Raw genomic sequence first — 26900 nt, forward strand, 5'->3', positions numbered from 1 at the left:
GTGCCTCTTTTGCAAATACAAAATGCAGGGTAATAAAAGCACTAAGACAAACAGGCAATTCTCAGCCTGGATTTCCTGAGATCCCTAAATTGTTTTCAAGGTCTACCGAGCTCCAAATTATGGCTCTACACATTTAGGTGAGAGAAGAATATATTTTGCTTTATCCCCCTTCCTGCAGCAAGAGGAATTGGTGAAGAAAAAATGAAGTTTGGGGACAGGTTAATATGATGTTATAAATCTAGAGAGCAAACTGCATTTCCACTTGCTACATCTAAGAAAAGTACTGATGTTTCAGAATCTATCAAAACCAAAATAAATCTTATGAAATAAAGAAATAACAATAACAGTTTAAGATTTATACCTACGGATAACTGCAACTTCTGTCATGAAAGTCTCTGTGGAAACCCCACCAAATTAAGTCTTATTCTCTGTTTTTATGGAATCACGCTGGGGCTTCATTTTATGATTCATGCCCTTGTGGGCTGGAAGTATTTTAATTTGTTAAAAAGTTTGTTTTAATATTTCCCTTCAATTATTTTACAAAAACAAACCAAACTTAAAACATAGGCAGGCTCTAAGGTGCTCGGTGAAGTCAGTGTCAGTGTTGCACCCAGGGAGGGAAGGGGAGGACATTAAGCAGTGCCAAAAGAGTAGGCCAGAGCAGGACTGCTGTATTTTCACTTCTCACAAATTCTCAACAATAGAAACTTATTATGAAAAGGAATTGTTGAGTATCGTAGGTGTAGATGAGCACCCTGACCTATATGCACAGGTTCACTACCTGCATATGCATGTGCAAATGCTTCAGGAAACACTTGATAGGGTCTTTCAAAAATTTAACCCCAGGTAGCCAAAAATCATGGTGTCTACAGCACAGTAACAGTCTCTGTCCAAGAAGACTGAGGTTGCCACAGAGTTGGAACAAATGAACAAACCATCCACCTCAGATGAAGTACTCCATAAGTAGAAAGCACTACGAACCAGGCCCTTCAACAAGATCTTCTGAAACTATAACATGAAATGACACTTGGAGACCTTAAATGAAGGCATGTAGTTTCAGCAATATCACAAACATTTGGTTCATGCCTCCTTTAAAAATATTGTGAACTGTGAAGGAAGCAAATGTGCAAGCACCTAAGGGTGTGAAGGACAGAGAGACATATTACATCCAGTAGCCACAGAGACTAAGACCTTCTCTTTATCTAAAGATCATGTATGGTCTAGGAAATGGAAGAGGTAAACTCTCCTACGTGTGGACCTTCCAAAGTGCCTCTCAGCTCTGTATGGAAGGGCAAGTCTCCATATCCATGTATTAGGACATCTCAGTTCCATGATAAGATTGCACCAGTCCTTGCAATGCTTAGCACAATGTTAGGCCACAGGGACACTGTATGACGATAATTTGGAGTTGCTGCTAACTGGAGCCCAGTGAGAAAAGATTTGCTCCAGAAGCCACTAAGAGCAGAGAATTGAACCCAAGTTCCACAAGCAGACAACCCCTTCCAGTTCCCTTTTGCTTTCCCTAAAAGAGGGAAATTTTCCACTTCACTCCATTTTGTCTTCCTAAACCCCTTAGGGAAACCTCTGCTCTAAGATAAGTGCAAGGAAGCAACTTTGATTTTACCTCCACAATGAACTGATTCACCGAGTTCCTTTCAAAATACATCCTTTGCTCTCTCTTGTTGAGGCACAGGGATTTCTGTTGAGTGCAGATCCCATCACTTCCATAGAGAACGATGAAGACATCTGCATCTGTGCCAGCTCCAAAGATATCGCTGGTGTACACCGTGATCTCGTAAGGGACAACTGATTCAGGAAGTGCCAGAAAATAAAAACAAAACGAACAAAAGTCTGTAAGCAGCAGACCAACGCTCCTAAGAACATTTTAATGAAACAAAATCTGGGTTAGAAAACTCAACAGTTAAAGAGGATGGGGTAGGAATCACACCTGTGGTTATAAGGGTTATCATGCTGCAAGTCAGATTCTGACTTTGGTCACTCCTATAAAATTTCAGAGAAATTTCATTTAACCCTATATAGCCAACTGACCTCCATCCATGTTCATTTACTGAGATTTTGGGTTCAATCACTGGATCAGAAAATGCTCAGTATATTTATACCTGTCATCTAAAGTTATTGAAACATGATTTATTTCAACAGCTCAAGTCTTAGAGCAAATCATGAATTCACAAGTTTTTGAGCAACAAGGCTGACAGATGAAGCTAAGCCAACTGGAGGCAGTATATAAATATTCAAGATAGCCTTGTTGGTAAAAATTCCACTATTACTTTCATCACTGAACAAGTGACAAAAATCAATCCAAGGAAAAGAAATAAAAGCCTCTGCTGGCCACTCTTTGATCTAGTGTTCTCATAGTACCACATTCTGCTCTGACAGCATATAGTCCTTAAGACCAAGGTGTACTAGGTAAAATACTGCCAGATCAGCTCTGAATGCAGGACAATAAGGATCAAGCCCTTATGTACTTCCTTACTCAGTTCATTTGGTTCCTCCAGAATGTCCCACTGCCCAAAAATCTGATGCCTCCTCTTGTCTTTTTCTATTTTCATAGCTTCTCAATCCAGTGTCCCATTGGAGCATGACTGAGGAATAACAAGCCTCACCCAGGAATTAGATCAAGGCTCTGCTCTGGGCTCTGCTACCAATTTGCAGAGTATCCTTAGTCAAGTCATTTCCCACCTCAGTCTCCAAAGTGAGACAGCATTCAGCTCACAGAGTAGGAAACCTATGTTCAGATGCCTGCACATCTGATAAATATATAAAGCTCCATTATACTCAAATGAGATCTAACCACTAAAGTCAATGTAGTTTGGAGAATGAGTCAGATGAGCAAATGGGGGTATCTTCCTCAGGGTTGGCTGAAACATTCTCCAGATTCTGGAACGTTCTGTGAATGACCAAATATCAATTGATAATAGTGGGAGATTAAACACTTTGCTGACATGAAGACACATAAATTCAGGTGTGTCGGTCGGTAAACTGAATCTTACCCCTATCTCTCCTAATTCCTGTCTGAAATCCATAGAAGAAAAATGCTAGGTGAGACTTGGGCACCACTCATTTATGGCAGGGACTTCTCTTTACCTCATCCGGACAAAAATCTCTGTGCTCCACATGGCTACCCATGAGCACAGCATTTGACACCCAGCACCACCATCAGGATCCATCCCCTGCCACCCCTCTCCCATACACCGCCTACCCAGTTTCCACCGTTTCCTGTCCCTCGATCCAATCCTTTTCAGCTGCTTGTCATCCTGCACCCTCCTACGCTGCAGTCGCTTTAGTCATCTTTGCTATTCTTTACACTACAGTACTTTGAGCTTTATTTCAGATTCAGCATCTCCGTTAGGGTGGAGGGACTGTTTCTGGCACCATATCTGTTGCTGCTGGAGTAACTCCGATTATGCATATCAGAGGCTAATCATTCATTAAAATCCAGACTCTTTAGACACAGCTCTCAGGAAAAGAGTGATGAAGAAATTTTCTTCTACAGAGAGTAAGCCTGAAGGTATTCAATATTCTTTCTGCCCAGCCCCAATGTAATCCACTCTGCTGTGCTGCAGGTAAACTGGAATAGTTTCTCCAGTATGCAAGGAAAAAAAAAATCCTGGAGACCAAAATCACATGCTATGCACTTTGAATTAAAAATGATCTCCTCCACTGAAGTCTGTGGTGCTTGCTCTTGTTGCTTGAATTTTAACATCAGCTTAGAACTGAATCAGCAAAGCAGCACCATAACAAGGTCTCTAGCAGCACAACTTTCAGCTGTCAGACTCCCATTTCATTTACATGGCACTTTTAAGATTGTATCTCCACAGGCATGATTTTAATTGGGATGCCGATGACATGTTTTCATCATCTGTTCCTAGCAAAACAATTCTGGTGCAAGTCATCATAAAAAAAGTCAGACCATCTTAGTTACCTCTGGCAAACTGAAACCATCAGGCCAATAATTAGGAAACTAGAGTATAGTAAATAGCATGATGGGAACAGTTTAATTGGAGAAACAACCTAGGCTGACACAGAGGCTGGGGCAACCTGTTTGCCAGAGAGGCCTGACTATTTTCTGCTGGAAAAAAACAGGTTTCCACACACTGTGTACTCAAAGGCATGGCATTCCAGAAACTCTTACGTCCTGTGATATACTGAGGCATTAATAAATGATATAGCCAACATATGCATCAAAATATATATTGACTGGGATGACACATAGGGAAAAGCCTAGTGAGAAGTACATGCAAGTTCTGTGAGTAACATTGACTCCTGTGAATATATTCACTTCATAGCAATTTCTTCTTTCAACCATAAAGACTGTTGTGTCTTCCAGCAGACTGACGAAAGTGCAGAAGGCAGCAAAGAGCACCCATTCTTCTGCTCCAGAGATTTTAGGGAAAGAAATCAAGACCTACTGAGAAATAAATAATCCCTTGGTCAAAGCATAGGGGAGGCACAAAGAGAGATCAACGGCAGATCGTCAGAAAAGAGAGATGATTTTAGTTTAGACTGCTGGGTGTGAGGATCTGGAGACTGGAGGGTAGGCCATCCAGTGTGTAAGAGAACCTTCAGCATTAACCAGGGTGTTTGCAGCTAAAAAAAAAAAAAAAGAAGAAGAAGAAGAAGAAGGATCCAAAGCAGCTGACAGTCTTCTACACAGTTATTTTTGCAATTACTTATAAAGCAGGAAACAGAGGCAGAAGAAGAGAGATTGGGCAGCAGAGGGAGGCATATGCTCTAACTTTTGATATCTAAACAGGGGATGGGGGGTAAGACTCTTGATAGAGTCCATACATACTCTGAGGAATATGATGAAAATAGGAGACTTTTCCTAGCAACTATTTGGGGATTTCAGGCTCTAGGCCCTTAAGTATGATGGTGCAAATGACTTATCACTTGCCTACAGCGAGCCAGGAAGCATCTGGCAGGGCTTGAGGTGGAAATCAACTCCTGAGTCCTTGGCCTGGGCCCTCGCCATCATGATGTCTTGCTTAATGAAGGGAAGAGCCAACTTTGATAGTCGCCTGAAGGTGGGCTAGGAAGAATTTGCCAACAACTTGAAATAGGGCAGGTCAGGGAGGCAGGAGCCAAATATAGTCCCAGAGCTGTGAGTTCCCTACACACATTCATGGATGCACACATAAACAAGGGAAAGGGAGGGCTTAAGAATAAGAAAACCAGTGTTTCAAGTAATTTATTTAAAGAAAGCTGTTTTATCTGATTCTTGATGTCCTGGAGACAGCACAAGAATTTGCCTGAACAGAGAAGTTTGGGGTGTTGTGGTATACTTGAAAATTATCAGCTTAGCACTCACAAAGAGCCATCAAAAGACACTGGGTTTACACCAAATATTAATTTAGAAGGAAGTGAAGTGAAGATAAAGGAAAAATCGGAGAATGCCAAAACAGAGAGACTAGTGCAACACTCTATCAGAAAAGCACAACATTGAAGAAATTCTGCAAGAGGATCTTTCAGCAAGAGAGGGATGCACAGTGCCAACAGCACTGGGCAACCAAGGAGAATTAGCTTGGAAGAGAGACCACAAGTGTCTGCTTTAACAACAGAAACATAAATATTAGAATGGAGCAGGATCAAAGGGAAAACTGGAGACAAGGAAGCCAGCTCGGGAACGGACTAAGGACTTGGAGAAGATAGTGCAAAAGGGAGCAAAAGGACAATCATAGATAGCCACATGGCTTCTAACTCCTCTCTGATTTGGCAAATACAACACATGGAGGCAGGAAATGTTAGTCTAGAGCACCCAGAGGAACTTTCTTGTAGTAACAGGAGTAATTGGCATGTGATGTATTTATAAATTTCTCAGAGCAAATTCCAGGGAGAGGCCAAGTCTATAAAACCTCACTAGCTCATGGAGTTTTATCTTCTGTAGTGACGGGTGTACCCTGGGAAAATGGCATTCTGCTCACATGGGACATATTCCGTTGTCTGCAGTTCTGCAGGGAAGATAACTCTCTCAATGGCTCCATCATCCTCTGATTTATCCAGCCAACGGCCACAAGGGAACTTGAGGCACAGTCCCAGGGATGGGGCATCGATTTCCACCCACTCCAGGAACCAGCCGGTTGAACTACCTGTGGCAGGAGGGATACAGGGATTAACTCACAAGGCCTTTACAGACAACAGCAAATGAATCTTTGCACTCCAGGCCGCTGAGAAATAAATCTTACTCTCTTTTGCCAATGGAAGAATAGAATAGAAATCATAAAGATGATAGTGACTCTCCAAGTCTGAACTAATGTGCTTTACATTTGTATTTGCAACAGGCTAAAGATGTGTATGTGGAAGGGATAATTACTCCATCACTTGGATTAATTTGCCCTTGTAATAAGACAGAGAAGTTACCAACAAAGATGTCCCTTCATGCCCCATAGGGAAGGAATCCATATGTCCTATCACTGCTTCCCTTGTCTGTAGAAGAGCCGTACCTATGTCTAAAAAGCAGCTAACGCTTGATGATGGAAACAACAAAACTGTTAACAAACAAATGAGACAGTAATTTCAAGTCTACAGATCCTACGTGGAACACAAAAAGCCACCAGGTTTTGATACATATGAGAATTCTCTCCAGAAAAGCGCTTGCAAAATTAAAGAGTCTCTTGTAGAGAGATAAAGCTACCTGCAGCTGCCACCACTGTGCTCTTACTGCCACAGTCATGGCAATGGCATTAATGGCAGTGATAGTGACTGCAACAGCTGAGGGGACAGCAAGGATCTGTCACCAAAAGGTTAAGTTACCTTTAGGGTTTGGAGGAACACTATCTTATACAGCCATGTGCCTAACGCACTAGGAAAACCACATAACAAAGCAGGTCATCTTACCTTTGTTGTCATGGCCTATCTTGATTTTTTTCAGGTCTCCAATGTCCACAGACTCTACTGTAAACTCATCTACCTTCCCACGCTCAAATTTGTTCTTGTTAATCTTTGAGGCCTTTAGGCTGATGGTCCCTGTTGTAGAGATGCAAACAGACATTGTTTAGTGTATGAAACAAATCCTTTGGGAATGTCACCAGTGGAATGAGGGAAGCGGCTAAAATGTAAAGAAATGGCTTTTCACCACAAGATCTTAGCTTTGTTCCTCCCTCACTCTGAACCCTAGATCTATAGCTGTAGCAGCATCCCTGGCCCAAAATACGCACATCCCTTTCTTGAGTGATGCACTGGCAGGGCCACAGAGCCAGCACTGTTGCGGTTGCTGTTACAGGTAAGCAAACCCATTAATTCACTGCCACTCTCACAGTCACCACAGTCACTGCACACACAGCTTGGCTGCTTCCAAGAGGATTTGCTCTTCAGCTGATTAAATACTTCTGGGCCACTCAGAGAGGCAGAGGAGGGCTGGATTGCAGGAGCACGCTGATTCACTGCTGAGGAAAGCAAATCATTCACCACATTCACCACTCAGGGATGCAGTCCCAGTCAACTGTGCTGTTTCTGTAATTGAAATTAAAGCCTTTAGATCACCAGCTGGTGCAAATCAGCATCTCAAAGTTTGACAGCAATTTACAGCAGCTGATGGTATGTTCCCAGCTATCATAATGTATGTGGAGACAGCAAGAACATGTGGTTGTCCTAAAAAGGAAGGAGGAGCAGGTATTGAGGGAACAGAAGAAAACTGCCCAGCCTTTTCAGGCAGTTATATCTGGCAGTGAGGTCCCATCCCTTTCCATCACATAGTAGTCATACCTGTATCATCTTTACTTCCATAGAGAATGATGAAGACATTGGCATCTGTCCCACCGTGCTTCTTGTCCCCAGTTTTCACTTTCACAGTGTACGTTGTTGATTTGGCTGTCAAATAAAATATCAGTTTAAGAATGTGAAGTCTGAGCAGGAATTAATTCTACTTTTCTTTGCATATGTGTGTTCCGTTCGGGTTTTATTTTGACAGATAAAACAGCCATATTGTAATCTCTGATTCTTGTCACATGCTGTGATGGTTACTGGGGTGAGCTGGGCTATCTGGTTGCACAGTCCTCTCCTGCTCCTGTCATGCAGTACATAGTCTGCATCTCTACAGATAAGAAATGTGCTCAGACTTCCCATTTGCTTCCTGGGAATCTTGAAGACTCCTCAAAGCTGCCTCTGCCTTCAATACTATTTAACTTAAAAAAGAAAACTCTTTATTCTAGTAGCACCAAATAATACAAGTGCATATACCACATATCAGAAAGCATGTGCACTTTGACATACATAGCTCATGTTCACAAACACACCCTTCACAATAGCATCATTAGGGAGGTTCCTGTCACTCCATCATCTAGGAAGTGCAGCACACATAAAAATTATGGAAAATTCGAGTATAGTCTTTACTGCACAACAAAAGCCTGCTCAAGATTTCCAGAATAGTATCCTGCTGCCATATTTAGGCACATGCATGGCTTTCGAAGACACTGTTCATCCAGCAGGTCCTCCTGAAATGAACTGCTGACTATCCAGCATTTATGGAAGTTATTCATGTATTCAAAAGCCCATGGTGGGAGGTGTTAAGGGAGAGTTTAAGACCTTTCACTGCCACTGAAGCCAGTGGAAGTGCTGGGCACTCGGCACCTTGCAGCATCAGACCCAGGAGCAAGAGGCACAAAGTTGTTTCAGAGAATGACAGACATAAGCAGCAAGATGGAAAGCAAGACGGATTTAGGTTCCTTCCCTTTCTCTGATAATGTTTGCTCTCTGCTCAGTTTCATGTCCAAATGTTTAACGACATGAAATGGCTGGGATTTATGGCTTGGACTTTAATGACAAATATGCATTTCATTTGAGGTTTATTCCATGAGCTGCTTTGCAAAAGATGATGACCAAATGTGTTAGTCATCTTCTTAGCTTTTGCACTTTGGGTCCAATCTTGCAAGATGATTAAATCACCTAAAAATGAGGAGTGTCCACTCCTCGCTGGCTGACACCGCACTTCACATTTCATTCACAGCTGAGATCTTTGTGATCTGGGGCAGAATTATAGCCCAGTGAAAACTAACAGCTAATGCCCTTAGCACTACTAATAACTTGGTTTCTCTTCAACCCCATACTGGAAGAAATACAAGGCTAACATAAACCTTTCTGTTCCAGGCCCAGCGTTGCAAGAGACTGGCCATCATTTTCCATATCTTTCTTTACAAATGCTTCATCCACTGGGACCAGCTCCCTGACAATCTGACCGTCATCTTCCTCAACTGCTAACCACCGTTGGCATGGAAAATAATACCTACAAGAATGACAGCAGCACCCAGCACTTACACAGGACTTCACAGCTTTAATGACATAAATAAGCACAAACCAGAGGATACTTAAAAAAACCAACAAAATTACTCAAAGCTGAACAATACATTTGCTCTCCTCCTTGAGTTTTGGTATTGTTTGTGTGAACTTTACCCTGAAATACTTTAGCGAGCACTTACTGACAAGTGCTCCTAGTGACCTGCGAGCCCCATATACCCAACTCCCTTTAGTTTTCGGTCCCGGGAGAAGTTAAATAATTCAAAGGAAACTCCAGTCTCCCAGGCAGTGTATGTTTACGAACAGCCGACCCCTCTTGAGAACCTTACCAACAGTCCCACCCACCAAAGCATTGTGCAACTTTAAGCATGTGACTTCAAGCATGTTGCAGCTCAAAGGCAAGCTTGTATTTAAGGTTTGTAACAGCCCAGGCTTGCTCCCCTGGCTGCCTGTGAAGTTCATGGGAGTTTGCTTGGATCAGGACTTGGCTTTGGTGCAGCTCTTTGTATAGAGACAAAACACAAGGTGGGAGGTCGGGTGCCTCCAGAGGGGAGCCTCGAAGGAGGCTTGTGGGTGCAGATTCTGCAAGGGGAGCTCTCCAGGATGGAGAGTCCCTCCCAGGAAAAACAGAGGAAAAGCTGAGTTTTCCTTCCAAACACTGCTGGTTCCTAAACTTCAGGGAAGCTGGAACAGCAAAACCCCACATAGAGGTGCCCAGGAGTGATCCTACACTCAACCTAACAGCCCAAGTATCACAAGACTCCCAAAGGATGCACACTCCCTTTGAGTTAGTGAGGAGGTACAACTATGCCCTTCTGCATCTCCTCTGCCTTCCTGTGGTTCTGCAGGCTCCTTAGGAGAACGAACCCCCGTTTCTGACCACATGAAAGGGGTGCGACAGGCTGCTCACGTGGTGCTCTCCTTGAGATCAACAATCTCTACTCTCTCCAGGAACCAGCTTGGGCTACCACCAGAGTTATCGTGGCGGATCCGCAGCTTCTTCAGCTCACCCAGGTCAATGGCCTTGATGGTGAACACGTCCTCCTGCACAGGAGACAAGAGGCAAATGACTGTGTTTCCCAGAAAGGGGGGAAAAAAGGCAGTAGCTGGGCCACGGTAATTTATTTCCCATTAAAACAAAGGGTATCTGTAAGTGTCTCTTGTTTTCCTAAGGCTGGATGTACTAATAGAGTTACAGAGCTGTGAGCTCTCCCATTAGCACTTGCGCTTCGCTCCTGCAAGGCAGTAACAGCCACACAGCCCTTCTCTTCTTTCTTTACCTCATCCACACATCAGCTTCCTCTAGGTTTAACTCACCTCTCCTAAATCTTCGTCCTTCCAGGGTTAGCATTCTCCCTCCTAGTTTGAATCTGGGACTGACTACAAATGTACTAACTCTATAGAAACTCTCCTGTGTGCCTCCATGTGCTTTATTTCAAATCACAGAAATTTTTCCTTTTGTCATTTACCACAACCATGAGGTTCATTCATTAGCAGTATTAACATGACAGGATGGGCCTTGTTATCATAATACCCTAAACACCTTAATGTGATTAACTTGTTGGTAGACTTTGGGTTTCTACTCCCAAGAGCAGAGGGCGTTATCTTTGCAGCTTGGAATTCTTCCCACTGAATGAAGAACCATGTGCAGGTTGCAGTTTCTTCAGTGCCAAACTCATAAATCACAACTAATAGCTTAGTTAACAGCCTTAGGGTCTTTCTACTGATTGCAAGTTTTCCACAGCTGCTTATTGTTTCTGTAATTTTTCGTTACTCAAAATTATTCCTTGAATAATTTCTGCCAGTAATAGTTGCTTGTTAATTGTTCATAAGCATTTTTATGGCAAATATTAAATCTACAAGAGATGTTGTTTAATTGGATTGGATTATAATGTAATTATAGCACACCATGTGATATTGCTTTTTTTCCCTGACTGGTTGAGTAGAACATTTAGAACCATATTTGCAATCTAAATACTGACGTACTTGAACTGCCTAACAAACGCTCTCCAATATTAATTTAAAGTTTGTGGTTTTCAAGTATTCCTGGCAGGAAATGTTATTACCAGAATGCTTACAGGAAGCAGGCGCAAAAGGTGGCTCCAGTGCAGAAGAGTGTTGAGCTTATTATTCAAATGAATTTCCTCTGGAAAATGTTTTGAGGCATTTTGCTTTAGATAATATATTTAAGAAATAAAACACATTTGAGCTTCAAACTCAGAAGAAGAAGCCAAGCCTTACTGAGAAGAAGCTGTAATGAATGACCAGCTTGATAACTGAGAGAGAGCTCTGCCAGCTTTCTCTTTGCTTGAGTGAGGTGTGCTCATGCATTACCTGGCCCTTTTCAAACTTGTCGAGGCAACTGGACCTTTTTAGCTGGCGTTCACCCGTGTCTCCTCTTCCTACACCATAGATGTTCAAGAAGACATTAGCGTCAGTCCCAGCCCCCCACACACTCCCAGTAAGAACATGGACTTCGTACGTGTTCTCTGCAAGTGAAAGTGCAAAGATAATAAGATAATAAGAAATGTGAAGATGTATATGGAGAAATATGGAGATGATAAGAAACAGCCATATTGCACTAGATCTGTGGTTCTCCAAGGTTTTGTTTGGAGTTTGTTAAAAAAAATCTGTATCTTCTTTCAGCCTTCTCATTAGCCATATAAATAGCTAAAGCCTACTAAACTCAGCCACAGTGGTAACTTGGGGAACTCATTACCCAAGTTCATTACACATGGCACAAGATCTTTTGTGAAACATCCATTCCTCTTGTTTTGCAGGGAAGGGTGTTGGGGGCCAATGGTCCTGCAGGCAGGGGGCAGGGAAACAGTGAAGCAGGCAGTCACAGCTATAGCCTTTAATATCACAAGTGCAGGAAAAGGGCAGAGGCAAATTTTGAACATTTCAGCTTCTGAGAGCTTACTGTGTACTTTCTGGTCTTCCCCAGACCAGTCCTGGCGAAAGATACAGCAGTGTTCTAGGACATTCCCATTTCAGGCTGTTTCTTCCATCCTCTGCCTGAGGTTAACCACCGTCCTCTTCCTCAGCAGAGTTGACAGACCAATCCATAATTTAAGCTACACTGCAGGCCTGGGGCAGTGGGATGGCTGAGGGGCCACACACACTCACACGAAGCACATGAGGTGGTTATCATCCTTCATGCGACCATTATATCCACACACACATGCACATTCACTCTGATGTTTACCCTCTAGGGCAGATTCTCCATCAGGTACCAGCTCCACCACAAGCTCCTTGTCCCCTTCATCTCTAGCCAACCAGCGGTGTGCCACAAACGTATAGACATCTGTTACTTCTTCTGCCTTGGCCTCCTCCTCTTCCTCCTCATCAGACTTTTTCTTTTTCTTCTTCTTCTCAGGCTCCTTCACCTTCATGGAGAGCCGCTTCAGTGTGACGCTTTCCAGAAACCAGCCATCCCCGATGCCTTTCCCATCATGGCCTATCCGAATCTTATAGATCTTGCCAACATCTGCAGCCTCTATCTGCCACCAAGAAAAAGTCAACACCCAACGGAATATAAGACATCTTCACTTCAGAAAGAACTGTCACCAGTGCTGTCTTAAAAATGAGGAGCATCGCCTCTATCACCCAAAACATCTGACTGGAGAAGCAAGGATAAGGTCATTTTTTAAACAAGTTTACCTTTACTTTTTCCTTCCTATTTTACTCTTTCGTACTTCCCATCACCAAATCTCATCTGAACAGACTGAACTGAAGACATACAGAACAACTATGGCAGAGATAGGAGTTGAATTCATATTTACTGGGCTCCCCACTTTTCTGTCGCTCTCGTCACCAGTATTATTGTCTCCATGTTGGCATTAAGAGTGAATACCAAATATTGAACTAGCTTATGAGATTTTCAGTGCATTAATTCTTTTCTGAATGAATAATAAAATATGTTCAATATATAGTATGAGACACAAACCAGGCAAAAAGCAATAACTGTATAGGGATAAGGCGCTAGACTAGGACTCAGAAAACCTAATCTCTGACACAGATTTCCTGTGTGACCTTGGGCTTGGTCTGCCCTTCTCCTTACTTGTCATCTAGAAAATGAGAAGAGTATCTTCTCACTTCACTAGGGTGTAGAGAGGATAAAATCCATTAGTCACTATGATGCATCAGTGGCAGAAGGCTATATAAGTAGGAAGATTTCCATCTCTCTAGTAAATACAGGAGATAGATTGTTTTAGATTATTCGTCCAGATTGTTGTTTTAGATTATTTGTCCAGATTACTACTAATGAAGTTGAATAGAAGGTTTTACTGCACGCAGCCGCTCAACAACCAATGACTTGTTTCTGATGATTGCCTATGCCGATAGGCAGTGTTTATGTTATAAAACTTGGAAACATTTGCTTCAGGCTGAGATTTGACAACTTGGCATGGAAGGTTTCAGTCTAGAAGCATTTTTTTTCCTGAGTAGATTAAAACAAAATCAATTGCACACAGGATGCTTATCAGAAAACTAAAATTGATCCAGCTGTCCAGGCCTAAAGAATGTGTCTTCCTCTATACTGCTTCACCCTTAAACTTGCTATAATCATCTAGCATGCTCTGTCTATAACTGATGGTATTTCCTATTAACATGTAGCTCACACAATCTCATTCCTGCCCATATCTTCCTGTAAATATTCATATCATGAGAGAGACAGAGGATCTGTCTATAAATGCTTTACAGCTTCTGCCTTGTACTCTCAGAAAAAAATCACAGAAAATGAGCAGAACTTTAAAGTCCAGCAATAAACATCCAGGAGAGGACATAAACATGGCTATGTAAACAGAACATTGTACATATGGCTTTATTATAAATCTGATATTGGTTAATAGCTTTTGCTTATAAATTTTGGAAAGTTTATTTCCTTTAAAATGAGAGAAATCTAATCTTAAAATTATAAATAGTCTTTAAAAAGTAAGCATTTATAAAGCGCTAGCAATCTTAAATCACAAAGAACTCAATAAAAATGGATAAACTTCACTAACACCACTTTATAAAGCAAGAAACTAAGGCAGGAGGAGATGAATTGATCTAAAAAATATATAGTTCAAAACTGTGGCAAAGCTCTGGTAGAAGACACCTCCATTTGACAAGTGGCAATGGAAAAGATCTCCCAGTCTTGATGGTGGGGGGAAGCGTACAAGACTAGCTCCAAGTAGATGCTTGACTGTGAGATGAGACAGATTTCACTTCTGTGGGACTACAAATCCACGAAGAGAGCTCAAGGCACTTCAGTGCTGAGCCTTGTGCTGTTAGCACATATGACAGATGTGTCTTAAATCCTGCTTCCATCTGGATTCTGCACTTTACTGTCCAGACGTTGGCATCTGCTGAGTTTTCTTCCATACAAAAGGATGTGGCTGTGACACGTCCTGACAGCATGTCCTCTCCCCGTTCTGACCCCACATCAGGGCAATAACCAAATACACTCCTGCCTTCCAGTTCTTGGTTTCTCTGGACAGAAACCCAAGCAAGCAGGGCAGAAGTGGACCACAGCACAGAGTAGCCAAGCCCCACGCAGGAGACGATGTTAGACCCCGCTGTGGTGCCCACCCACTACTCAGCCTTGTGAGCCCAGGAGCTCTTGCTGGATAGCCAGGTCCAGGCTCACATGCTCATGTTAGACTCAAAGCTTTTCAGCCCTGCTCATTGTGGGGTTGCTTAGAAAGAAGTGTGACCTCTACGGTATAAAGGTAGTATCCTCCATAGGGAAGTCGCACCTTTGCAAAAATCAAAACAGCAAATGTTTGCAGGATTGGGCTGATGACAAGTACCTCTGGCAATGGCATGTGTGACTAGAGGCAAAGTCAGAAGTGAGCAGTTCCTTATATTCTGTATGGGGTTCCTTTTTGCCCAACTAGATTAAGAAAAAGGACAATATCATATGGTCAGGCGCAAAATATAAGCTTAAAGTCTTTTGAAACCTAGAATGAGTATCTCCTTTAGAAAGGAAAGGTGAATGAAAGCAGTTGCTGGACTATCCTCTTGTATGACACCTTTGCTATGAGTTGCTGTGATTATGAAAATCGCTCCATGAAGTGCAAAAAGCAAAAAAAGCTGGATAAAGGACAGAGGATACAAAATAGACTTGGCAATTTTGTTGAAGTCAATTATTTTGATAACCGGCCCAGTTATTTTGTTGATGTCTAAATTTTGGCTGGTCATTTTTTTCCTCTCATAGAAGCATCAAAGGCTGCCTTCATCATACCTTGAAGGTATCCGTTGCTCCCCGTTCAAAGTTGTTCGATCTGTTTTCCAGCGTGAGCAATTCAGTTTTGCCAGTCTCACCATAAATCTGCATGAAGACTTTGGCATTGGTGCCTGCGGCCCGCACGTCTCCGGTAACTACAGACACCTCGTAGTTTATCACTATTCCAAAAATAAATCAATTAAATCAGCAGAGAAGTTCAGATACAACATTCCTGAGGGCTCAGACTCAAAATGAAATTACCCTGTCTTAACAAATGACTGTGTAGCTGAGGAGACTGTGTGTTTGCTCTTATCCAAATGGTGTGTGAGATAACATGACTATTCATTGAGGACTAACCTGATAGTTTTCCCTTCTACAAGAATTAAAGCAGTATCAGAGAGGAGCAAAATAGAGCCTTAAAAGGGACTTTCAGTTCACTATTAGCTATAGAGTGGTTAAATGATCTCCATAATATTGGAGATCATTTAGGGATGATCTAGGGAGGGAGTTAAGCAGAGCAAAGGGAACAAAAGAACATCTTTCTTCCTCAGGACCCCAAGGCAAGTTTTAACCATAAACTTAAAGAACGTGAATCCACCGACATAAGTCAAATGGACGGGCACATGAAGGTGAAAAGGCCAAACCCACTGATATAGTAATGAAGAAGTGCAGTGCCTCACACTGGGTTAGACTGCCAGAATGCAAATTCCTCCTCCAGGCATAGAAACCGGAGATGGAGAACTCAGTAATGTTTCTCCAAGTGCTGTTTTCCTAAAACCAAAACAGCAGAATAATTTCCTTTCTTCATCAATGTAAGCGGGTTGGGACAGGCACTTTTTGTTTACTGTGGTGGGCTGGTCCTTAAGAGAGCCAATAATACAAACATAGTCATATATATAAAAACCACACGTTTCTCAATGTGTCTTTCCTCACATTTCTCAATGGGAACAATCTCACTTGGGTAGACCTCCACCTCTACCCTGCCGTCAGCCTCATCTTTGTCCAGCCACCGGTTGCAGGGGAACATGTACTGCTTTCCCTGGACTGGAACTGTGATCTGGACACTGGCCAGGAACCAACCGGATCGGAGACCCACGTTGTCATGCCCAATCAGTATTCGGTTGATCTTTAAAAAAAACACCACAAACAAAACCAGGAGGGCAGAAAAAACAAACAAAACAAAGACATTTACTCAATACATTAAAATCTACTTCCCCTGGCAGTCTGTTCTTCCACTGTGTACACATAAGTAATTTCTATAAATTTGACAATAAACTTAAAGCAGGCACTTCACATGCCAGCAGATACTATAGATTGCGAATGTAATAGCCTGTACAAAATGTGTTTCTTAATCTCCTACGCAAAGGTCAGTCTTGTACATCACATACGTTCCTTAGCAATATATTGATTCTGATGCAACCACTGGCATGAAGCACAGAGCCACCTGCAACTAATTCTTACCTTTCCAATATCCATCATATCTAGGGTAAATTCATCCACTCGCCCACGTTCAAAATAGTTGCCTAGATCATTATCGGAGACTAACAGAGGCTGTTTGCTGGTGTCGGCTTTTTCCCCATAGAGTTTGATGAAAACTTTGGAGTCTGAGCTGGCACCTGGAATATCTCCCGTCTTCACACTGATGTGATAACTGACATCTGAAGTGAGATCAACGTACAAAATTCACACACGTGACTGGTATTTCAAATACTCAGCAAGGTAACCAGCTTCAAACATATATATATATAGAGAGAGAGAGAGGGGAGGGGGACACTAGCTATAGCCACAGCTATGGCTTTGGTCCTCCATTCATGCATCCAGCATCTCTGTGCCACGCTGAAGAAGCTGCCATTCCTTGGAGTTATTCACCAAAATATGAGAGATGCAACAGATGCACTAATTTAACAGAAGATATCTTATGTTCCTCCCCCTCGCCATTAGATGTGTACCAAGCCATACAAATGAGCTTAGGCAACTGAGGTGATTTCACCTATTTTTATACTTGCAATTTAATTAAATAATTTGACCTTTTTATCTGTAACAAGAAAATCGACAAAAAAGTATCTCAACCTGAGTTCAGTAAGCACCGTTTTCTAAGGAAAATTGTAGTATTGGAGCCCCAGTTCTCCAGAAAAGGAGGGTCTAATCCTTTTAGCAATTCTTTTCCAGGAAAACAATATTATTCGATAGACTTTACTCTATCGAGGCAGTGGCAATTCAAGATCCTTCAGAGACAGCTATAAAAAAAGCAATTTTTAAACAAATCACAGCATTATAAAGCAAAGTTTCTTTTTACATATACAATTTTGCAAATATTCTCTTCTATGCAGATTAATCCTGCTCATAAACTAGGATTTAAGGGTCAGAGGCATTTCCCCCCAAATGACCCCCTGCGTTTTCCTAGATAAGCATGTAAAAAAAAAGTATATTTACTGTGAACTGTCAGGAATTAATAAGTAGAACAAAACAAGTAAATACATGCATACAAAGTTCAAACCCAGACCTTCTTCTTCCCAAGATAAACTCACTTTTTAGCATCGGTGACTCCCCAGCAGGCACTAATTCTCGGACAATCTGACCATCATCCTCATTTTTGTCAAGCCATCTGGTTTACAAACAGAAGCAAGTTATCTTTGAATAATTAGGACCTATTAGGCCTTTTAAAGTCTAGGCTGGTCTGGACCTAATAAAAATCCACACCATAGTCAGAATGATATTTTTAGGTGGCTCTATCTCTATTAAGGTTGCAGGAATGTGACCCGACCCTACAGCAGGCGCACTTTAAACCTGCAGTTTTCCCAGAATAAAGATTACCAAAGCCCTGCTTGCAGCTCTGTAGATAAGCGTCTCCGGTGATTTCCATTTGTCTGGAAACTGCAAATGCAATCTCAATAGGTGTGAGTTACTCCTGTAAACTCTGAATCTCTTGAAACTACTGACCTTTCTTGACCTAAATACTTACTGCCTTTATAATTACTAACTTTATTACTTACTGCCTTGATTACAATCTTTATGACAGCAAACTTACTGAAATCTCTCTTTTTTTATTTAATATTTGTTTTCTCTAGCTCCCAATCTCTCTTCTCTCCCCTACGGATAACCAGATAACCCTTTCTCCTCCACCAGGGAGGAGCTGAATAATATTGTTCCCAGCTGCAGGGCTGGACATGTGGAAACAGCTGACGCTAGTGGAAGGAAGAATTTCCTTTGTTTCTCGGCATTAATGTAATGATCCAACTAGACTAATTAATGAGAAGAGCTCCGGCACAAAGCTAAGTGTGGTCATAATCTCAAATGAAGGAATTTGAAAGGAAAATGGAGAGGAACCAATTGCTGCTCTGGTAACCATCAGAGCTACTCCTTGAGCCTTGGGGAGGGAAGAATTACAGCCCAGAACACATCGTGTGGCACACAGCAATTGGCGTACGGCATACAGCAAAGGCCCTGGTACAAGTTTCTCACTATTTACTTCCAACCCTTTTTCCCAGCTTACTGCAGCAGCACGCAAGATATTCCTGCAAGTATGCATTTAAGGTGAGGTTTCCTGCAGCAGTGCAGGGGGACTATTTCAGTGTTTGAGCGGCACATCATCAGGGCAGAGGCAGTTCGCGGAAAGCCTGTTGTTCTCAGGTATACAGCTATCTGCAGCACCGTCTTTTGCCATTAAAAATACTGCTTAGCATCAGTGCAGGGTGAAAAAAGGACAAGGGATCAGGCTCTGGCAGGTCCTGCAGAGTATTTAAATTGCTGTAATAATTCCCACAACTAGAAAGGGAAAAACAAAGCCCCAGAAGATGTTTCTTTTTAAAAAAGGCCACACAGCTATGTGAACAACAGCAGGCTGAAGACCTGCCCATGCACAAACACAAGCAACACACGCACTGCCAGCCACCTGCAATGTTGCCTTGCCACGCACTTTCTCCTTGACAGACCCTCACACCAAAAAAGAGGGGATTCCCAGTTAATTTTCCACCTTTGATTTTGCTGATGAGCCACTGCACAAGGACACCAGCGAACAACCCTCATAACAATGTTTTGGGGATGGAAACAAATGCCTGCTAACAGCTGCATCTAACCCCTCTTTGGTATCTCACTGGCAATGAGCCACCACAGCTTATAGTCATGATCACTTGGACTTGGCAATGGTGACCAAGAGGTAGCCCGATATATTGGAAGACAGAGGATGACACATCTCCATTTCCTCCATCTGAAGAAATGCCATCTTTTCAGATTCCTCCTCTTCCTTCCCACACACAGGAAAACAGTATGCACAAAGAAACCATGCAGAAAAAAATAGCACTGGGAAAGGATGCCAAACATGAGCTAGAGCAGGCCGATCCCCAAAACTCCAGCAACAAAGTCACCATGCAAAAGAGAGGTGCATAAACCACCCATCACACAGACACAGACACAGACATGGTTCCCATTTCCCCTATAGGCTTTCGCTGGTTGTCGGGTACGCAGTCTACCCCGTATTCTTCCCTTTCACTCTCTAAAGCAGGCTGCTTGGAAAGGGTTAAAAGCTAAGGGGATCAGCATGAGGTTTAACACCACATGAAGTCATCAGATGCGATGCTGTGCCTCAGCAGAGGCTGAGGGATGTAGCAGGGACAGAGGAGCAGAAAAATCAGTGGGGAAGCCTGTGAAACTGATGTCAGGAATTGAGCAAGGGTGGAGCGTAAGGGCAGAAGAGGAGCATGCCAAGATGTCATGTCGTCTTAGGAAAGGAAGGCTTTATAAGAACTGATGTTTTGGGGTTGGGGGGGGGGACTGTTTACCTGTTAGAACTGTTCCTTAATACCTTTGTATCATGTGGTTCTTGATGCTGGCTCAGGGTTCACATCCTTGGACAGGTATCCGATGACCAGGGGTTAAGTCATTACAAAAGTCAAGGTGCTTCTGCATACATGGAAGTTAACTGGGAGGACCCACAAAATCAGAGGCTAAACTCCACCACCCCAGGACACACCAAATTCAGCATGACCTTCAGGAAGGCAGAAGTCCACAAGGTGCTACTTCTGCTCTCCTGCTGCTGGTTTTTGTGTCCTGCAAGCTGCTGATTCTGCTCCCGGTGCACATTTTGTTGTTTCTGTCACCTTCACCATTGCTGATGCCTTAGGGAAATGTGGGATATTCACATGTGAAGGTGGCAGGATCAAAATACATTCCACCAGAAACAGATCTCTGTGTGCAGGAGGGCAATTTCTACCTGCTTCATCTCTGAAGATGGATGAGAAAAATGAATCCAAAAAGGAGATCGCATCCCTAGATAAATAACTTCCCTCTACCAGTGTTGGCAGCTGCTGATGGCAAGGGAAGGAGTTTTTCTTGGACTGGAAGAGGAAGATAGGGGATCATCAACAGAAGTGACTTAAGGCAGCTGCTCTTGAAAAGGCTGCTTCCTTCATTTGAGCCAAAAGAATAGCCAGATGTGGCAGGAGCATTATTCTCTCAAGAAGATGGCTTCAGTGACAAAGGAAGCATTTGGATGAGCAATGCAATTGTGTTCCTTTTCTCCAGCACATATGCTGCAACGTCCTAATTTTGCTCAAATGTAATTCCAATAGCATATCATTGAGCAGCAGATTGCAACCAAGGGTTTTGCAGTCTTATGCTGAACACAAATGGATTGACATATTATGAACACATCACTCGACAGCAAATAGAATTTTTCAGTAGAGCCATCATATTCCTAGTACAAAAGACCCATAGAAATCTTCTTTCATTTTACCAGATCCTTAGTTATCTTTGATTAGCTTCCATACAATTTTGATGCGTGTAACACATGTCACTATACCTTTTACAAGGTGTTCGTGCATCCTGTATCACCCACTTGGTTCTAGAAAGATGCTGCACACCCAATAACCCCCAGCTGATGCAATGACCACATGAAAGTTATTTCAGAGAGAATGTCTAAACAGGGGTTCAAAGAGTCAAGGAAACACTGCAAAAAATCTAGTATGATTTGGTTATGGTCTGGTATGGATCTGGTATGTGGTTATATGACCACATATAATATTTTTTTAATAAGTAGATGATAGTCTGTGTGCAACTAGAATGAATAGCACATCTAGACAGACTCAGACATCCATTTGTATTTATGTATGTGTGCCTGTATGTATAGCATATATATAAGTATATACAAAATGTCTAGACATTAGAGGGGATTCTATAAAACAGAAGAAGGTTTCTCTGGATCCTTTGTATGAGGAGCACTTTTGGCATTTGACTGAATAAATGTTCTTCCACAGGGGCCTGAGGAATTCGTAGTGCATCATTCCATTCACGGCTTGTCTGTTGTTCTTTAGAGAATTAACGACGTTCCCATATGCTTGTGCTGGAGAAAAATTAGGATGTTGCAGTCCATATGCTTAGAAATATGTAACAAAGCATCATTGAAGATTTCAGCAGAGCTGTAATGATTTATAGCATATAAAATTCTATCCTATCATGAACTCACGACTTTGCCTGATTGAAAATTCTTTTCTGTCTGGGATATAAATGTTATGAAAAATAGGCTATTTTAGAGAATGTCAGCTCGTCCATTCCCAGACTTCCACAGAGCCTTGAGGAGAAAATGAAAACTGAGGAACTCAGTTCTAAGTTTCAGAAAGGTTTGGCTCCAATTCTGGGGTGAAAGGTGAACTTCCTCATTTTGAACTTTACAGTGGTGTTCATAAATACAATACTTAAACCACCTCAGGCATTATAAGGTATAAATGGTTCAGCTGTATCACTGAGTGATTCAGTGTTCAGTCTGAAAAAAGCCTGACGATTATAATGTCATGTGGTCATCAGGCAGGAATAATACTGCAATGCACCCGTGTGATGAACTCCTAATTCTGCCAAGAACACGTGGGGAGGTTACTTACATTTCTTTTGGAAGCACAGTTCAGATGACCGCTTTAAAAATCACTTACTCCAAGAAGAGTTACAAGCCATTCTCTTTACAGCCAGCTACTTTAGGAGTTGCAAGCACAGGCCTGGGAATCATTGCTCCTGGCTTCTCTTCCTGAATCTGACACCAAATCACAATTAATCCACTTAGTTTCTCTTTATCTCTGCTGGCTCCCTTGTAAAACAAAGATAGTTTGTCTCAGAGCACCGTTGTGACTATTAGGTAAAAGATGCCCTTATAGAGTCATAGAAAAGCCTTTAAATTAAAAGAAAAAACAGAGCCATGTTTATGAGTACGTAAATAATAACAACAGAGACTTCAAAGAGTTATATGCAGTGGAGACCTATACTGGTATCCTTGGGAAGTTTGATGCTATGGGAGCTGTTTAGCCAGCTCTCCACTGTAGTATTCACTCTCCACAGCCCAGTTCTTACGGAGGTAAGGACCCTCTGGAGATTTCTGCACAGGTTAGATGTGTTGCTGTTGGAAGGCATTTTGTCCTCCAGCTCATTCACAGCAGTGGCTAAGTGACAGCAAATCAATGAAGTAGTTTTCAATAAGGACACGGCAGCAGAAGTTATTTTCTCCAGACCATGTGACTGTGCTGCGTAGAAGAGTAGAAGTTGATCAGGTCTCGGAGATGAAGGCAATGAGAACATCAGCATATCCACTGGCTGGTCACAGACTGACCGAGCAGAAATGGAAGCTTCCCCGGTGTCCCCAGGATGGAGTCTCTAACTAACCTTGCTTGCACCGGCTCACTAAGAGAGGGCTGCTCTTCTTGGCCAAGTCTTTATCAATGTCTCGATTCTGAAGAAGCAGGCAAAGCAAGCCCCTCTGAGCACTTGCCAATGCAGCAAGGATTAAAAGCTGTCCTTGGCCCACAGGACTGGAGGGAAACATCCAAACGCTGCAGGTCATGGAGATGTATATGGAGGATGCAGTGGGTGAGCACCTTTGCCCTCAGATATCTCCAGACTCCATGACGACACCTGTAGACTGCGATGATGCCCCAGTCTCTCAGGAGACACGGGCACCAAAGATGGTGGTAGGGAGCAGCTTTCCCCTTGTGTGGAGGTGATCAGTCATGTTACCTTCTCAATCTGAGAGGAAGGGATAATGCCGGTACAAGGACAGCAAATGCAGCTACACGAATGACACTGTTGTCACTTGAGAAAGGTAAGAAGAGTGGAATCCCATCACTTGTGACTTGAACGTACCCCATGGATACTTTGGGGCTAAGGTCTTGGTGGGGGGGTTCTCCCTCCTTTCAGCCCCTGGGCTCAGGGGAACACTTCCACATATGTCACCCTTAGGGGAATGGGTTCATCCCTTGGAGCTGAGGGAAGGCAGCTAGTTAAACGGCCAAGTAAGGAGACAATTCAGAAAAATCTTTAACATGAACCAGCTGCACAGTGCAGTTAAGACACAGAAATATCTCTGAAGAGCCTCAGCAAAACAGCTCTTCACGTGGACACTTCATGCCCAAGTAAAAACCTAGCTTGGTTGCTTAACTCAGTAAAACATATGGTTGTTAAATATGTATCAAAAGACAGCAAAGACAGCAATGACATAACGTGGTGGTTTGTTCTCAAAAAAGGGAGAGACTTGCCTGCTTTTCACAATCAAGATGGCATTGCATCTGCTGCTCAGTGCTGTCTCCCCAGTGAGTTTGCCTGCTCTCTGATGTGCTTTAGCAATGCAGAGGGTGTGGGTCTGGCTCCACGCTGTTTTATATTAGGCTGACTCTCCTGATCATAGTGGAATTCTTCCTGATTTATAGTGACAAGCGACAAGTAACCAACTTAGCAGTTTTACCCTTGTTGGCAATTTAAGAATAATTGTGTTTGCATTTTACGATTCTGCTTGTCTCCCAGGAGATGGCTTTTTAGAACAGGAACTCAATGTTGTTCAGCGGAGCTCAATGGGCTTCCAACCTACAGGGCTGCACGTCCTGCAAGGGTGGCTGGACTCTACAGGACACTGAACTACATTAAGTTGGTCTCTTGTGTTTTCACCCGGTTCTCACTGGTTTGTGCTAAGATGTTGAGGCAGACCCTGGTTAGCGCCGGGACAGATGGTGCCTCCGGCTTCCCCATGGGTAGCCTCACTACAGCACATTCCTTCTGGCCACTTGATTGTCTAGGAAAGAGAAGAATACATTTGTAACTCGCCCATGAGGGTGAGTTACAGCCCTGTGCCCTGCAGCTCTCTCTCTCTCTGCATGAGATGCATTTCCCTTCATGCAAGGAGCTCTCGAGATGACAGCATAACAATCTTGCACTCTCCCAACATGAAAATAGCATCCCATTGCTCTTGGGAAGATGGGACGTGCATGTGGGGGACCAGGACCTTGTCCCACACATGCAATAAAACTAGGAGATTGCAATAGATCTCAGAGTGTGTTTCTGCAGCAGGCAATTGCAGTGACACTTGATGTGGTACTGGAAGGTTGCATTTAATCTTCAGGAAATTCTCTATATTACTAATTGTTGCAAAGTTCACAATTCAGACTGCTGTTCATTTGGTAAGGGGAGTTAACATTATCTCAAACCTCCCAATCCACACATTTTGCTTTCAGGCTTAGCAAAAATAAATGAATGAATAGCTAAAAAGGATTAAGCTGTGCTCAGAAAATCACAGTCTTGGAATAATAGCTAGGATCTTCGAAGTGTGACAAATGACTAGATGGAGGCATAATTTGCAAGCATTATTTCCAGTACCTGTAGCAGGGGAATTCCAGAGCCTCACTTTCTGGCTGTCCTTCTTCCCTCACTATCACTTTGTCAAGGTACCAGCCACTGCTTCCTCCTTTGCCATCATGCCCTATCCTCACCCTCCTCACCTGCTTCAGCGTCACTGCTTCCACGAAGAATTCGTCAGCCTTTGGCAAGGAGAAAAAAAAAATGATAAGGCAGTATTTCTCTTTAAAAACGAACAAACCAACCAAATTTATTGTCACAATCAAACCAACCTCATCAGCATGCTGCAAGATAATTCTTCACAAGATGAAGGAGTAAGTACAAATTAATTTACCAAAGAATGAAAGTTTGAATATTTGTGCTAGAAGTATAACATTAGATTTACAAATATATGATCTGCCAGCATTTTAAATCTCCCACGTCATTGCCTGCCCTCCACAACTGCAAAGAAGAAAAGTAATTTGGTTATTAAGAAGTTCACACAGGGAGGCAGAAAATCCAAGTTCAAACCCCTGCTCTAATATAAGCTTTCTGAGTGACCTTGGGCACTCATAAGTTCAGACCAAAGCCACAGAAGTGTTTAGAGATACAATTTGAAGACATTACACCACATTCAATTCAGACAGCACGGACTCCCAAGCACGACTTGAATTCCAGCCGCTCCCTGGCATGCAGGCATCTGGGCATGGCTGCACTGAGGTATCTCCAGCCGCTCAGGAGCCTGGTCCGTCAGTTGTATTCAGAGGCTGGTGTGAACCTAACCAAGGATGTAATGGTAGCAGTGGTGCCTTCTTTCTGTTAATACCCCACAAAAGACCTTAATTTTAGGTCTTTCTCTCCTGGAAAAGGACTCAAACCAGCAACCTGCAGAGTAATCTAAGTGATGGCCCCTCAGGACCACAGCTTATTCTCTTACCCAAAAGCAAACTGGGAGAAGCAGTTCCTTCCACTGAAGGAAGAGAGATGTATTAAGAGTGAGTTACCCCTACAGGAATCAAGGCCAGATAAATATCTATGGTACATGTACAGATACAAACATATGCATGGGAACTGCCTGTATGAACACTCAGTGTATCTGAAGCATACAGACCAACATACAGACACGACTGCTATGGTTACCATCAGGTAAGAGAAAGCCAGCAGAATGCTGTGATTCATTCATTCATTCTTCGTCACCTCCCAAAAGTCTGTGCAGCACATATGTGGGTAGCATATACCAAGTTAGCTCCCAGGAAACACGGCAGGAAGGTAATGGGGTTGAATTGGGGAAGAATATTTATAAAAATACATTTTATAATTTTCAAATATGGATAAAAGTATTCCTGAATTTTTCTGTCGTTGAGGGAAGAATACTTAAGCAACCTCAAAACTGGCCTTTAAAATAAGGACAACTAAAAAATACTGCCACTTTTTTAAGTGCTAAGGGTGGGCTTACATGCATGAACTGGCATTACTTACAAACTCAAGACTGCTGAATCAGGGCCTTAAGTTATCAAAACCTCACTGAGTCAGACTAAGTCAATGAAGTCTGTTTCACTAGGCCTGATGCTCATTTTACTTATTAACGGCTGGTATAAATTAATGAGTAAGTAAATGAATGGGATTGTCGCAAAGTAAACACCTAATTTAGAGGCATCTTTAAATTTTACCTTCTGGATAGACAGTTAATTTGAATCTGTAAGCCAGCTTTTCAAGTTAAATTGGTAATCAAGGTGCTATTGGTTTAAGTGGCTGTAGATTAGAGACCTTGCTGACTTAGCTGCCTTTCTTTTTAACAGTATATCTGAGTTAATCACTATAGATATACTCATTCAGTCTTTTAAATATACAAGCTCTAAGT

General features: G+C 42.5%; 1 protein-coding gene across 1 annotated transcript in view; it reads right to left on the bottom strand.

Annotated features, from left to right (window-relative positions):
• LOXHD1 (lipoxygenase homology PLAT domains 1) overlaps positions 1 to 26900 on the bottom strand; it is a 141222-nt gene that overhangs the window by 58144 nt on the left and 56178 nt on the right. Inside the window, exons 15-26 of the mRNA XM_067316464.1 lie at positions 25082 to 25242; positions 17989 to 18065; positions 16922 to 17118; positions 16394 to 16586; positions 15479 to 15639; positions 12458 to 12752; positions 11584 to 11738; positions 10160 to 10293; positions 9090 to 9238; positions 7723 to 7827; positions 6856 to 6984; positions 1625 to 1806 (exon numbers count right to left, since the gene is read on the bottom strand). Coding sequence (XP_067172565.1) covers positions 1625 to 1806; positions 6856 to 6984; positions 7723 to 7827; positions 9090 to 9238; positions 10160 to 10293; positions 11584 to 11738; positions 12458 to 12752; positions 15479 to 15639; positions 16394 to 16586; positions 16922 to 17118; positions 17989 to 18065; positions 25082 to 25242 — 1938 coding nt within the window. The remainder of the gene's footprint in view (positions 1 to 1624; positions 1807 to 6855; positions 6985 to 7722; positions 7828 to 9089; positions 9239 to 10159; positions 10294 to 11583; positions 11739 to 12457; positions 12753 to 15478; positions 15640 to 16393; positions 16587 to 16921; positions 17119 to 17988; positions 18066 to 25081; positions 25243 to 26900) is intronic.

The sequence above is a fragment of the Apteryx mantelli genome, chromosome Z, assembly GCF_036417845.1.
Source record: "Apteryx mantelli isolate bAptMan1 chromosome Z, bAptMan1.hap1, whole genome shotgun sequence".
NCBI lineage: Eukaryota > Metazoa > Chordata > Aves > Apterygiformes > Apterygidae > Apteryx > Apteryx mantelli.